At 29.9% G+C, this 15354-nt stretch overlaps 1 protein-coding gene across 5 annotated transcripts in view; it reads right to left on the reverse strand.

The window, feature by feature from the left end:
- Positions 1 to 585: 585 nt before the first annotated feature.
- LOC132921650 (follistatin-A) overlaps positions 586 to 15354 on the reverse strand; it is a 79747-nt gene continuing 64978 nt past the window's right edge. For 4 of the 5 annotated variants that reach the window (XM_060984793.1, XM_060984791.1, XM_060984792.1 and 1 more), the window contains exons 5-7: positions 15009 to 15233; positions 4582 to 4845; positions 586 to 1605 (exon numbers count right to left, since the gene is read on the reverse strand). In XM_060984793.1, coding sequence (XP_060840776.1) covers positions 1544 to 1605; positions 4582 to 4845; positions 15009 to 15233 — 551 coding nt within the window. In that variant the 3' untranslated portion in view covers positions 586 to 1543. The remainder of the gene's footprint in view (positions 1606 to 4581; positions 4846 to 15008; positions 15234 to 15354) is intronic. The other variant, XM_060984790.1, reaches the window with a different exon arrangement.

Genomic DNA, 15354 nt, shown 5'->3' on the forward strand with positions numbered 1-15354 from the left:
TAGAAAATCGATGACGCCTTTCAAAAAATCGAAATAACAACCCTCCCCCATTTTTGCCTAACACCCTTTTTTAAACAAGTTTTTTTGAAGTCAGAATCTTATAAAAAATTACATTAATTTCATGTAATAATATTATTAAATTGGTATCTATCGGTTCAAAATAATTTCTACATCGAAATAATTTATATGATTTACGATACAATTAATACAATATTAACCTAGCTAGCCTGAAACTACGATTCGGGTGTATTATAATATTTTATATAATATTATGTGATGTACAATAATTTTCTGTATTACATGATAAAATAATTATAAGCACTAATAGACTATACATATAATTATATAAATATTTTCCAGAAAATATTTCGTTAATCGATGTGTAATTAACCTGAAATAAAATCATATTTTTGATATCAACACAACAAACCAATAATATCCCTGTCTACAAATTTCGAAGAACTATAAAGGTTAATGAATAACACTTTATTATGTATTGGTCTAATTACTATGAAGTATGAGTCTAAAAAAATATTTTGACTAGACATTTAATAATAATATAATAAAGAAAAAAATATATAAATGTATATCGAAAAGAACTATAATATTGATTTTTGACGTATATTTGTTTGTTTGGTTTTTTTTGTAAAATACATAATAATACCTTTACTACTTAAAATGAATTTATAGTTAAACGTTACACATACAATATAATTCTAAGTAGGTTCTATGTAATATATATATATAATATATAGTATTATATATAACTACATGTACAGTATAATAATTATATATCTATGACCTATGTACATTGTACAGTTCGTTAAGTTAATTTATGTAATGATTCATAAGAACTTCGACAAAAAAAGAAAATATAAATACAAATATTCGCATACCTATCAATTCTAAGTCTTATATTAGATTATAAATTATTATAATAATACTATTCTACCGACTGTAATAATATTATATTATGTTACAATAATATTGATGTGGGTCGTATCCGTCATCTCGTGACGATAACTCGCGAATAATAATGTAACTTTTATTCGATAAAACTCTGAATAAATAATATTTATCATTAAAATATTATATAATATAATATTAAATAACATAATGTATGCATAATGTATAGCATTACAGCCGGTATAGTTATATTTTACAAAAGTGTCTAATAAATATATTATAATATAATTGTTTTAGTCTGGACTTAAATACTTTCAGGGTATGATATTAAATTATTATATATTATTATAATACTACTTCAGTTATAATTGTACTTAAAATATATAGGTAATAATGTATTATACGTGACTGTACTTTTAGTAGGTATAATATTATTATATAGGTGTGTATATAAATCGCGTGATATTATATATGTAATATCGATAATTTAATTTCGCTAAAATATATATTAAATTATAATATTTTAATATTAGCATATGTGTGTATAATTATTATAGGTATGTATATAATATTATATGTTGTGCATTAAATTTTTCTAAAGGAATCATATCACGTTTCGATAGTCAATTTGTCTCGTTCAAATTCCATCGATGACTACGTTGGATGCGTTCACGTAATTCCAATTGCCGTTGAATACTTCTAGAAAAAAAAATATTATTATAATAAATTAAATTTTGTTAAGTATCAATTGAAGCAAACTAAAAGCAGTTGAACAGCTGTTGCGGGTAGTTAGTTCGTTAAAAGGTATAAACTATAGAAATACGCAATCATAGTATATTAGGAGGTATATATGATGTATATTTAAAAAAAAATAACAATCTATTCATATATAGCATAATTATGAAAATATTATGATACAATTGATATGAACGGTATGAGAGACTATCCGGTGATAGAGCCACACAACTGGTATTCTATTAACCCTTATATATTAGTTATTTAAAGAAAAATATACTTATACAATTTGTTCATAATTCAATTAATTAGTATGATTTTATGTGCGGCTTATGAAGTATACTACGGACAAACTAAATTATAAATTATTTCCTGTAATCGGCAACGGTAAGAAGTGTCAAGTGTTTCAGTGTTTGTCTTGAGAAGTTTTATCATGAATAGATAAATTAACTTAATATATTGCCTATACTAAACCCCTTAAAAAGGACCGATTTAAACCATTTTACAACCAATAGATGAATAAAACAACTTTCGAAATAAGCAATATATAAAACTACTTATATTAAAATAAAAAAATATATAATTAAATAATATTGATAAGAAACGAAATTATGATCAAAATGTCAGAGTATGATATAAAATAATCAATGTACTTCAATGATTATGGTATGAACGACAAACATTAAAATACATTATATATAAATATATTTATATTACACATAATACATTATGGTTTTTTTTTTAAGGAAGAGCAGTGACAATAAAGTCTTCAGCCGGATTTTGTTGGGTACGATGGTACGAAGCCAGTAAAAGTTATACTTTTTAAAATAACAATAAGTACTTATTAGTTATTGGTTAGTAACTACTTATATTTTGTATATAATCAATCTTTAGGCTTATTTATTTTCAATTATTTGACTTAGTAACTTTATGGTCCTAAAATCAAATTTGACTAAATTAAGATCATTCAAACCTTTAAATTTATAATGTTAAACTCTTTTTTTAATTTAATGTCGTATTGAACAGTTCTAAATATTTTATAAAAATATTACTATTGTCGAATAATAACAATAATAATATTAATAATATAGAATTCTGTTCGTTGCGAACTGTTCATTTATAAACATTTAAATTCGATTATTGAAATGGTTCTCATTTATTCAATTTTGATTTTAGTTCCATTGTTATTATTAAGTTGATTTAAAAAAAAAGTGTTTACCCAAGTATATTATAAAATAAGTGATGTTATTAATTATTATAATAGCAATATAAATATTAAAATAAAAATTCTTCGTTGCATGTGTATATCAAAAGAGTTAATCATTTGAAATGCTATGCTATTCTACGAATATTATGTATATTAATAAGGTGTCCCTTAGCTAGCTTGTCAAAAGAGTTGATTCAGTTCAACGTAATTCGGCCATGAAAATAAATATAATATTACCTACTTAAAAAAACTAATCACACTATATATATATTATATTGGCTATAAAAATGACTAAATTTACAACATCAAATTTTTATATTTCAGATGGTTGAATATATGCTATTTGTTTAAAATTTTTTGTTATGTGCGAACCATTCGTTCGGCAGTAACAAGTAAAGACAAGTAAATTATGGCGCAGAATATAAATTCTATGTCTAATAATATTATATTATTATAAGTTGTGTGTAGACGAGAAATGTATAATTATTTATCATAATACATTGTATATAGTTCGGTGTAAGTACGAATCTTAAGAGGACGCAACACCTGTATGTGTGTTCCCATCTTACAAATGTACAACATAGCAAATTTAAATCACTGATGTATTATTAAAGGTTACTAGACAAAATTGGAACTGCTGAACACAAATGTTCTATGTTTTACGATTGTAAGACGGAGACAATACGTGCGGGTGTGCCGTCCTCTTAACAGTCTTAAACTCTTAACCACCCACCATAATACTAACGCTGGTTGCCAGCGGCGGTTAATCGACTGCTACAGGCTGCAGCTTAAGGTATAATGTTTCACAAATATTTAACGTCCCCTCGAAGGAGTACGCTGTATAAGGTTCGTCTGTGTCTGAAAATACACGCCTCTGACCGGAAGTGAATAAATTTAAGATGCAAGACGACACGGTAAGTGACTATAATGGTGTATAAATAAATCATACCGTTTTGGTGGATAGATTATAATATATACATATTATCTATACATAATATATATCTGTATACTGTAAACCCTTAAGTTACGGTTGCACTACACTTTTGGCTGTCGTCTTGATTTATACTCAATACACACCAAATAAATGGGTAAATGTTACGTATATATGCATAGTATGCGTAGATTGTTTGTAGAACATCAAAATTATGGAAAGGAAACGATTAATAATTAGACTTATCGTAATCCTCGTATGACGATATATGCATAACATAATATGCCTATAGTACGTGGGAACTGGTGTGATCGTGTGGAGAGTAAAACGAATACATTTAGAACTTTTTCGGTGGTGGCGGGGTTAAGTGAATAATTCATTTCTACAGAATTATACCCATATTCAGTAGCTCGACGATTTAACAATTTAATAATTAATATCATCATAATATCAGTAGATATAAAGCTTTGCCATAAATAACAAAAATCGACGGTTTGATGATCATTTATTATACATTATCGTGTCCATTTTTATTAGATGTAATATTATTTCCTCCACTTATGTCTTTGTCTTATATTGTTTTAACTTTAACTCTTCTCACGCCTTTTAGCATACAGCTTCCGGTTGAGCAGTGGACCCTATCATAATATAGTAAGTTACATGTGGACCTAACCGAAGGTACTGCAATATATTTATAAATTTTAAAATAATCATCGTAGTGTCTTATTACTTAGGTATTAGTTATTATGATGCTGATTGCTGTATGATGAAAATGTTGGAAATATATGAGTCGAGAACTTACCCGTTTCGCCTTCTGGACACGGTCCCGATGCCTTGGTCTCGATCACTACACCCGTGGCGCATGCATCCATGAACATTTGACACCAAGAGTGGTATGTCTTATCGTTGCTACCGCACACCTTCCCGCTCGTATCCTTACGCTTTCCCGAAGTTTCCGGGTCTGGGCACGATAGGTTGCACGTCACACACCTTGGACGTCCGGTCTTTTTCTCGACCAGACATTTTTGACCGCTCTTGCAGCTTACCGTGGCACACGTGGCAGATTCTAATATAGAAACATAGAAACACATACTTGAGTTATTACCACACTGCATACGCATTGCATCATATATGTGTATAATAGTAAAATACGAAAAAGTCAAAAAGATGAAGGAGGCACAGACATATTACTTCAAATATAAATTAAGTTGTTATTTATGTCCAGAGACGTTTTCAGAAATTTGGCGCCCGGGTGTTAATGTTTTTTTCCTCTCATCTTCCAAAAATATGACTTTTCTCCTACCGAGCACACCGGAACTTACTTTCCGGTGACCACCCGTTATCGTTATTCTTTTTGTTACTTTCTATCATATTTGTTTAATGTATTCACTTTTTTAATCCTTGATGGAAAATTGACTATTAAATCAAAAGTTTCCATTAAACAATTTTTAGTCGTTAGATAAAATTACTCTTCCATATTCATTCCATAAGAGTGACTAAGGAGTTAAATGGTTTATTGATGGTTATATAACAATGAAAAAAATAAATATCTCAGTTTATTTGTCTACATTCACATACTGCAATACATTTGAATAACAATTACACTTGGGGCTTTATACATCAAATAATTAAAAGAACTTGTTTCCACATGGAGTTAAACGAAAGTTAGTTTAAAAAGAAAGCAGATTTTAAACTTTAAAGTGTTTAAACATTATGTCATCTTTATAAATTAGTCACAATTAATATAAAGTAGATTTATTTATTATCTACTAATTACAAAACAATAAATATTTACAGTTTACTTTTTTTTTTTGTGAGCTTAAGATGAACTAACTCATTGATTATGCCATCATATTCTAAACTTTTTGTAATGTCTGATTCAATATTTAATATAGCGATACTGTTTAGTCATTCATCAGTTATCCTCGACTGCAAATAATTTTTAATTCGTTTTAATTCACTAAATGATATCTCTGAAGAGCAGTTTGATACGGTACAACATAGATATATTCTTAGAACAATATTTACATACATGTATGTCTTCAATCCTTCATTTTTGTGTGTTAGACACATATCTATAATTTATTTTGGCAAATGTTTCTTAGGTAAAGTAAGTAAATAACTATGAAAGTGTATATACATTCGTTTGGAAATAATAAATTCAGATCCGTTGAATAGTGTTTTCAAGAAGACGTTATATATCCGCACGTGTTATTTCTGTCTTACTAACGTACATCATAGCAAATTTGCGTTCAGCAGAACACATTTTATGTTAGCTTTTATATAAGAGTCAATTTAACTATTATTAAACTTAAAGGTAAAAATATTATTTAGAACATATAATATGCTATTGATATTATTATTTTAAAGTGAGTTATAGCTATGTAAAAATGTAAAATATTACAAATTTAAAATGTTCATAACTGACTTTAAAATTGTTATATTAATAATAGCAAATTAATAAAGCAAATGATATTTCCTAGACAATATTCTTACCTTTAAATTTGATAATAGGTAAATTTACTTAAATATTAAAGTTAATAACACAAAATTAATTCTGCTGAACGAAAATTTTCCATATTGTATATAATATGTATTATGTAAGACAGAACAACACATTTTGGTATAACGTTCTCTTAACTATTCAGATTTTTCTCTAACTTCACTAATACTTAGTTCGGGTATATTAAAGAAGAATGAAAAAATTTCATTTACTAGGTTATATGCAATTTTTCTTTTACTCAATTCGTGCAGTGCCAAGTATTATAATCTTAGAATATTATTGATAAAAATATTTATATATTAACCAATTTATATTATTGTTCATTACCAGAAGATGGGTTATGTAAAAACCTGCAGATGCCGCCCGTATAAAAATGACGCTCAGGGCGATCACCCTCTCTGGCCTTCTAGCCCCCCCTAAATACACCACTGCTTATATTTGTATATAACATTATTATATTCATGAAAAAATCTCTCGAACGCCTAAAATTATAATTATTATTGTTATTGGATTAATATATACAGTAATAATATACAGATCTGGAACTTAACTAACAGACATAATAATATGCAAGGAGTCAACAATTAAAATATTATTTTAAATCTGGTTACTTTTTTTAGTGATGAATAAGATGACGGGATACGGTTTTGGCGTATCATCAACGCATATATTATAGAAAATGTGTTGTAGTAAAAGTTATATTTGATTTATTGTTTTAAGAAAAATGACGGGTTTCTGGCAGTGTCATCGTGTTAAAAAAAAATACACATATTAATATATTATTGTCGTGTAGTGAGCGCTTCATATATTAAATAACCGTAAACAACGTAGATATATAATTATGTATACGAAGTATTTTGAGTTTTGACGGATGTATAGTTTTAGCTACCAAAAAAAAGTAGCAACGTCAAAATGTATGACAACTGCTATAATATATGATCATATTATACTCATTGCTACTGCATGCAGTAGTATTTCTCAAAAACGTCACTATGATAATTATCGCCAAACACTAAATATTTGTTTCATTCGTGTTTGAGAATTTCACATTCAGGTGACCAAGGTATAGTCGTATAATATACAAGGTGTAGTCGACTCATGCAAATACTCAGCGGTTCGTAACATCTTAAAACCAACGCACTTAAACTGGACACGAGTTTATCGAGTGATTACTAAAATACCTATACCTATACCCAACCCGATGCCCGCAATAATTGTAGCGTTTTATTGCCCAGTTTGTGTGTAGAGTGGCTTATTGACTACCTATTATTTTTTTGCATTTACTCGCTCCGACGCGTTAAAATTCCCCGAGGTCAATAACGTATGGCTACGCATACGTTGTGCGCAAGTATTATACTGTCCAATAATTATTATATTTTTCACGGAGACGACGACCGGTAAACGAGACGTCGATCGGCGCGGCTGACTTACGTTATACAACAATATATAACAATAACAAATCGCAGTTGAAAAAAAATCGCCTCACTACAATGTTTCGTGTGTACGGAGTGTGCGTATACATACCTCCTAATAACGATAATAATAATAACGTACGCGCGTTATCTGCACGCGGAACGACTCGAACGAGTCGTCATCGCCGCGCAGTCTTGTAAGGTGTATACTATAATAATACATTATATATACGCGCGTAGGTATACACATAATATTATAATGTATTAAAAGTAATATCCGAACAATAATAATAATAATATTATAATAACGACAGTAATAATTGCCGTTTCTCCCGGACGAGACAGACTACGCGTACACGCTATTAAAAATGTCGATGGGTCCGTTCCTTCCATCAGTTTAACGGCATCAAAATACAAGAGTCCGGGTCAGAGTTTTTTAGTTTTTACGCGTCGCGCCGCCCGCCGTAGGTACTTTATATTATACACCCACCGCCACCGCCACAACCGCACTACTTCTTGTCGGCGCCGTCCGCCGTCCACCTACGCCTCCGCCGCGCGCCGGTTATGGTAATACGTCGGGGATGTATAATAATATTATAATACAATGTAATAATATAATGTTGTTATTATATAGGAAGTCGTCGAGCACATACGCCGCGGCGGCGGACGGCGTTAAATTTAACTCTTGGATGGCGGTCAACTGCAGCGCGGCTATTACGAGTCATTACCCGTGCATATATAATAGTAATAGTACTATAACACTTATAAGTAATAATATAACAACAACAATAATAATAATAATAATAAATAACTCCGGTATTACGCTTAACGTTGCCCGTAACTCGCGAGTAAATCTCCAACTTGAATTCCTTCCTCCCCCCCAACCACCGCTGCAACACTTAAAAATATTCTATTTTATATACATATTGTATGATCGTTGAAAATTAACGCTGCGATACACGTGAGTCAAATCTTATAATCAGTCGTTGCGATCAGAGAGGAAGGGAGAGCGAGGAAGTAATGGGTTTGAAAGTACAGTCGCCCACCCATCCCATTTTAGATGTTTAATAGCATGGAAAATTATCTTTGAAAAACTCATCGAGTTACCGATTTGAAAACTTGATTTTAAACTGTAATATATCATAAACGATTAACCAAATTTAGTGCTTTCAAGATGAGCATGAAAACGTGTGTATGATGTATATACTTCAGAAATTTAAAGATAAGGCTGATTGTCTAATGCATTGGCAGTTAGCCAGCAGGCCCATGTATTGTAGGCATTCAAATTTAAAAAAAAGTATCTTTAATTTTTTTCCAAGTGTTACTCATTATACTTATTAATTATATATGATTACTAATTATTAGTTATTACTATATTACAATTCACATTATCACATATTACTTTTTAAAAATAATTTCTTTCGATTCATACAAAATAAAGGTATTTATGACTCAGATCTCAAACTAGACTTTGTTTTGTTTTTTTAAATTACAATTTTGATTTAATATAATTTTTATTTCTTGAATATGTTGAATTTATATTAACTATTAAGTACAAGTATATACCTACCTATATTGCTATAGGTATTAATTTAAAATTTCTTTTCATTCTCTCTCCCTTACAAACTTTAAATTTACATATATAGGGATGATCCTAATAGGAAAACACTGATATTCGTAAAGATAGGAAAAGTTGCCGAAACATTAATTTAACTGAGATACACATAATTTATTTAAAAAAACATCAGTCAATGGTTAATATAACAATATTTATATGAGACATGTATATAATAATACACTATAATAGCATTATACAACGAGCCGTGCGTGAGTTTATGTTCCTTTGTATTAAATTAAATAAAATGTCGAAGTATTAGAAAACTGAATTGATATAGGTTTTTCTGTCAGCGCATTTCAATATATTATTATTTATTATGTACAATGATTTTCATTGCGTATTAATTACAGAATGCATATATTTATATTTTAAACAGTCATACGCGACTATACGAGTAAGTAAACTTTTTACGTACAAATGTACAAGAAGTATAACAATTCATAACTATTAGATACTACATTTTTTGAATTTGAACACATACTGTAAACTATTTTAAGTTAGACATTATCTATTTCCGACATAACGATAACGTTCATTTGATGAATTTTCTTCAACTATACAGGTAGTATATAAGTAATAATAAATTATTAAAACAATATATAATATTTAGAAGGAAGAGACGGTCAGTCTGTGGAAATATTGTGACTCGGCCACTCAGGTTAATTGTTAACGAGTATTTAGCAAATTAAAAATTATCAATAATCGTCTACGCGCTTGATCATTATCTAATGATCGCTTGGATACTTTTTTATTAATGTCTGTAGAAAAAGAAATATTAAATGATTTAAGGTTTGAAGATATATTGGACATTATTAAAAACTCATCTCATACTTTATCTATATTATTATTGTACACATAATTACATAAATATATAATTATAAGATTTAATTTGTCATACTGTTACTTGGTGTTACTGATGTATACCTATGTATTAATATATTTTACATTTTCTTTGTAATCAACACAGAAAAGTTCCTAAATCCTAATTCTTATAAAATGTTGGTAAAGGTAGAAATACTATATTGAGAAAAATGTAATATTTTTTTAGTTTAAGTTGGGCCGTTAAATGTGGGAAAATGAACCGATTGCATACAGAGAATAGTGGGTCGAAACCCTTCCAGTCCGGCCCTAAAGAGACTTAATATTGTATTAACATTTCACGTTAAGCAGATAGTATAGTCAACCGTATATACATGTTGACATCCTATCGTCTAGATATTATACCTCTATTATATGTTGGCAGGAAAACCGAAAAACATAACAGTTATTGTGATTATATGTAAATCATTAATTTCGATGAATAACATTTTTAATTTATAAATGTAATGGCCATCCCATATTGTATAAAATATAATATGTCCAAATGAACGGTTGTATTCAAAATGACTAATAGGCGATGGAATCACATATAGCAACAAAAAATTTCAAAAATCAACGTTGAATTATAATATACCTATGCAGTATCGTCATCGTTGCATGACAATATAGTTGGCGGAAACAAATTATTATAGGACCAGATGACCAGCCGTTTGTAATTTTTATATAATATATACTACCTTAAAACTCGTAATATTACTGATGATTTTACCTACACATATAGGACACAGGACTATTTTAGTAATTGGATTTTTGGAAAAAAAAACTTGAAACGGATGTTGGAGTAAAACATGACATTGCAGTGATACAATCTACAGGAAATTTTATGATGTAAATAAAAACTCAATGTTAAATGTGAAGATCATCTTCAAATGAGCAGAAGGTGACTTGACAATAACTATAATTAATATGTATTTAATACTTGTTGTATAATAATTCATAGTTGTACAATGTATATTTTTTGTACAGAATAATTGTTTAAGCACGATCTTCAATAATGCAGTTATTCAAAATCTGATTATTAGAATTTTTAAACATACTTAAGATCATATTTTCAAATTCTTGAGATTGTTTTGTATCTACTTCTGAAGTAATGTCCCATAAAGATACAAACTTCTTTTTTCTAAATGAGAATTCATCTTTACTACTTTAAATTATTATGTTTTTGAAAATGTTGACTATCGAAATTAAAATTAATCTATTGAATAATTTCAAAATTTAGTTTTTGAGCTATTCATTTTGATTTACTAAAAATAATAGGTTTTAAGGATCTTGGGAATAAGTAGATGAGATAAAAGTTTTATTAATTAATAAAAATGAACAGTTTGTAAAAATTTCCCAATTATAATTAATACCAGATACAATATTACATCTGTTTTATATAATTTTAAAATAATTTTTAAGAACTTCTTTCGAATAAACTAATTAATAACTGAAAAACTACTTGTTCGAATTTTGAATTAGGTAAATCGATATTCAATATCGGTACCCAATAACCCAATAAAAATGTTCATTAAAATTGATTCTAGTTTGAAAAACAAAAGTTTGTATTGCCACAAGACCTTCCTTAAGTAGTTGTAAATAGTAAAAATCTATAGAAAACTTGAAAATATGGTCCTAAAGTATATTTAAAAATTTAAAAATCGGAATTTTAATAAATAATTAATTAATAAAAACGGAAGAGAGTGAACAATATGTTCGATGAATCATCCTGAATAATATTAGGATAATAATTTTTAGTTTGATCTTTTGTCTTGAATACCGAAATAAATTGACTAAATTTTAATATTTTATCAGAGAGATTGGAGAGCATAATGCAGGTTGAATACGCGCGAATAATAGCATTATAACAACATAATCGCATCGTATACTGTAATATTATATATGTTGATATCTTAATCCTTTGGTAAATAATTCTCTAAGTGCAAACGTGCAGTAGTATAGTGCATAATACATTATGTTTTAATGGTATATATTGTGTCTTTCGGAATTAATACGCATCGTGATATTTTGATTATTTGATTATAACTGTTATTAAATTAATATAAATATTGAACATTATTAATTATTTATTATGACTACAATTTGGGGGTTACAATAAAGGTTAACGAATTTCATAAATATTTAAAGTCCCCTATAAATACAATAAGATTTCTGCTTAAAATCACATTTGAAGACCCACTAGTATAAAGTTGTTTTTGTTACGTGTTACAAGTTATAACTTAAAGATTCTAAGCAAAAGCATTATTGTGTTTTGTTTTCTTGTTTGGAAAACTGTACATTTCAGAATAATACGAACTACAAAGAGATAAAGGTTTTAAGCAGTAGCATGTTAATATATGTAGATTAAAAATCTATTTATTTTGCATTTTAGAAAGAAGATATTTCAAATACTCGTATTCCTAAGTTTTCTAAGGAGAAATTATAAACTTTTATAAAGTAATATATATTAGCAAGTAGAACACGTAATTTATTTTCAAGACAACCTACTTATTTTTGATAAATCAACACTGCACTTGTCGTATACACAATTTGAAACGTTTATTATCAAATGTATTTTAACCAAGACATATATAATATAAAATAAGTCAAAGTAGTACACTGCAACATTGAAATCAGGGATGTGGCGCATACGTCCAAAATTCAAGTATAATATGACATATAGTATTAAGTATTGTAATCGTAGAGAAATTACGATCGACGACGGAACAACGGTTGGCCGTCGACGACCGCTATGCAGCCAAAATTACGTCGTATGTAATAAACATCGTCGGTGTCAGTGCATCTATAATAATATAAAAATGTATATACTATGTACTGTGATACAGCTGAATATGTTTATACATATTATATTATTATTATGCACTTATACATCGACTCTTCGACGAAATTAATTTATTACACAACAACGACCGAAAACGAAAAACAACAGCTTCGTAATATACTTCACACGCATGTACACACGCGCGTATAAGCGGTATATATTATAGTCTGCGAAAAAACAGGTGGCGGCGCGGCGACGACAGCGGCGGGTAATATAGGCGACTGCGGCGGCGGGGTTGGCGCGAGTCGTGTTTATTATAATACTTAAGCGATATTAAAATATATACCTCACACACACACGTATATTTGAGTATGTGTGCGTGTGTGTGTATTTTATAAAACGGGGCAAGTTTTGATGGGTAGTAAACGCCACGACGGTCGACGACGACGGTGTGCGCGCGCTTTTTTGTTGCTGCACCGGAGCGTCTAGACGGCTTAATGAAACCGACTGGTATATATAATACAGTGTTGTTGTGCACACACACATATAATAATACAATAATAATAATAATAATAATAATAATATCGCAGCCGCCGCAGCACTATAAAAACGTCCATATAAAATGCGTACATAGTCTGCTGTTGCTGCTGCTGCTGCTGCTGCTGTTGCTGCTGCCGCCGCAATAACAATAATAAAGTATGCTTGCATATATATAATATGGTACGTTCTCGCCCGGGGAGGAGAAGCTGCGCGGTGAAACGTAATTATTATTAGCGCGCCCGTGCACGTATACAAGTGCGATTCGGTAATAAATCCAAGCCGATACCAAATTCGTTTTTTTTTTTAAATTTTTATTTCGTTTTAGTGCAGTACCGGTGTGTATATTACAAGTATATATATATACGTTATGTATATACCTGCAGCCTAATATCTACCTGCTAATAACGCTATTTGTGCCGAAATGTACTGTATCGCTATATAGCCATGTGCATGTATATATATATACATATATATATATAGTATATTATATAGTATATACGTGTATATATCGTATACCGTCTACAGGGCGCGGCATAGGTCACATTATGTATACCGACGTATATAATATGAAATATGAACATTTATAATATATCTCCCATGCGCGCCCGTCGGCGAGCTTGTGATATTAATATTATGATACGACCGAATTCTCACGATATGATAATAATAATATTATGATGTTTGCGTGTTGTACCTATATACGCGTATTATGCATATTATTGCAGTGCTCCGCGTGTAATATATACGACTACGTCGTAATTATATTATCGTACACTGCGGCGGAGTGCGGACCGTCGTTTACGACTCGGAGATTGGCGACGATAGACCGCATTATATATATGTAAGTATGTATACTTATCGTTGCGAACAGTAAAAGAAAAAAACACTACTCCCTAATATTATTATACGGTATAGACATTATATTATGGTCTCTGCCGGCGGCGTCGGGTGTGTTCGAACACTAAAATGTATATAACATAATAATACGTCGTATATATACGTAACGTCTTATTTTTCGACAGCGAGATGCAAACGGTTCGTATTTTAAGCAATTTGAAGTCGACGGTGATCTAGCTATACATCTATTTTGAATGATGTAAGATACAATAATAATATTCGCGCCACAGTGGATATGATTTATTTGTCAATATACTCGTGGTATAGAGCAGTGACCGAAATAAAATATAAAACAACCAGTTCTGGAACCCTTATAACCTCTAAAAATGTTGGAAAATGGAATCGAAGCTAAATATTTTCAATTAAAACCGGAGATCACCACCGACTACTAGAAACGACCAGACCAAATTTAGTAAAAGTACCCAAGTATCGGTTATGAAATAATCAACGGGTGTTGCAATAATACCTACTACAAGACTTGGATGCAGTCCCAGCTGCAGGTTTAGTAACGCACAACATTATTGATGAGTGATGACCATTCTTATACTCCTATATTATTATCTACAACTTGATAAATTATGTTTTGTATATATTATTATGATTTTGTATTGCTACTCACTCTTGCAAAGTCCTTTGTAAGCTATTGGTATGGCCTTTCCCATCCGGCAGGCGGCTTCACGCAGATGACACGCGCTTTGGTATGTCCTGCCATCGGATCCACACACAAGCCTAGACGGCGACATGCCTGGAGGACAGAAAGTGGCACACTTGACGCAGTGTGGCATTAGGTTCTGGTCTTGTAGACAGTATTTGCCTCCTGGGCAGGTGACTTTATTGCATGAACCTGCAGAAAAGTATGTAATGATAATTATTGTATAAAAATAACCACTTGTATAAACCCATATACAGAGATTAAATCATTTAAATCTTAAAATCAATTTTAAAAATTTTACTCGAAATAAACA

The sequence above is a fragment of the Rhopalosiphum padi genome, chromosome 2 (genome assembly GCF_020882245.1).
Source record: "Rhopalosiphum padi isolate XX-2018 chromosome 2, ASM2088224v1, whole genome shotgun sequence".
In the NCBI taxonomy this organism is placed as follows: Eukaryota; Metazoa; Arthropoda; class Insecta; order Hemiptera; family Aphididae; genus Rhopalosiphum; species Rhopalosiphum padi.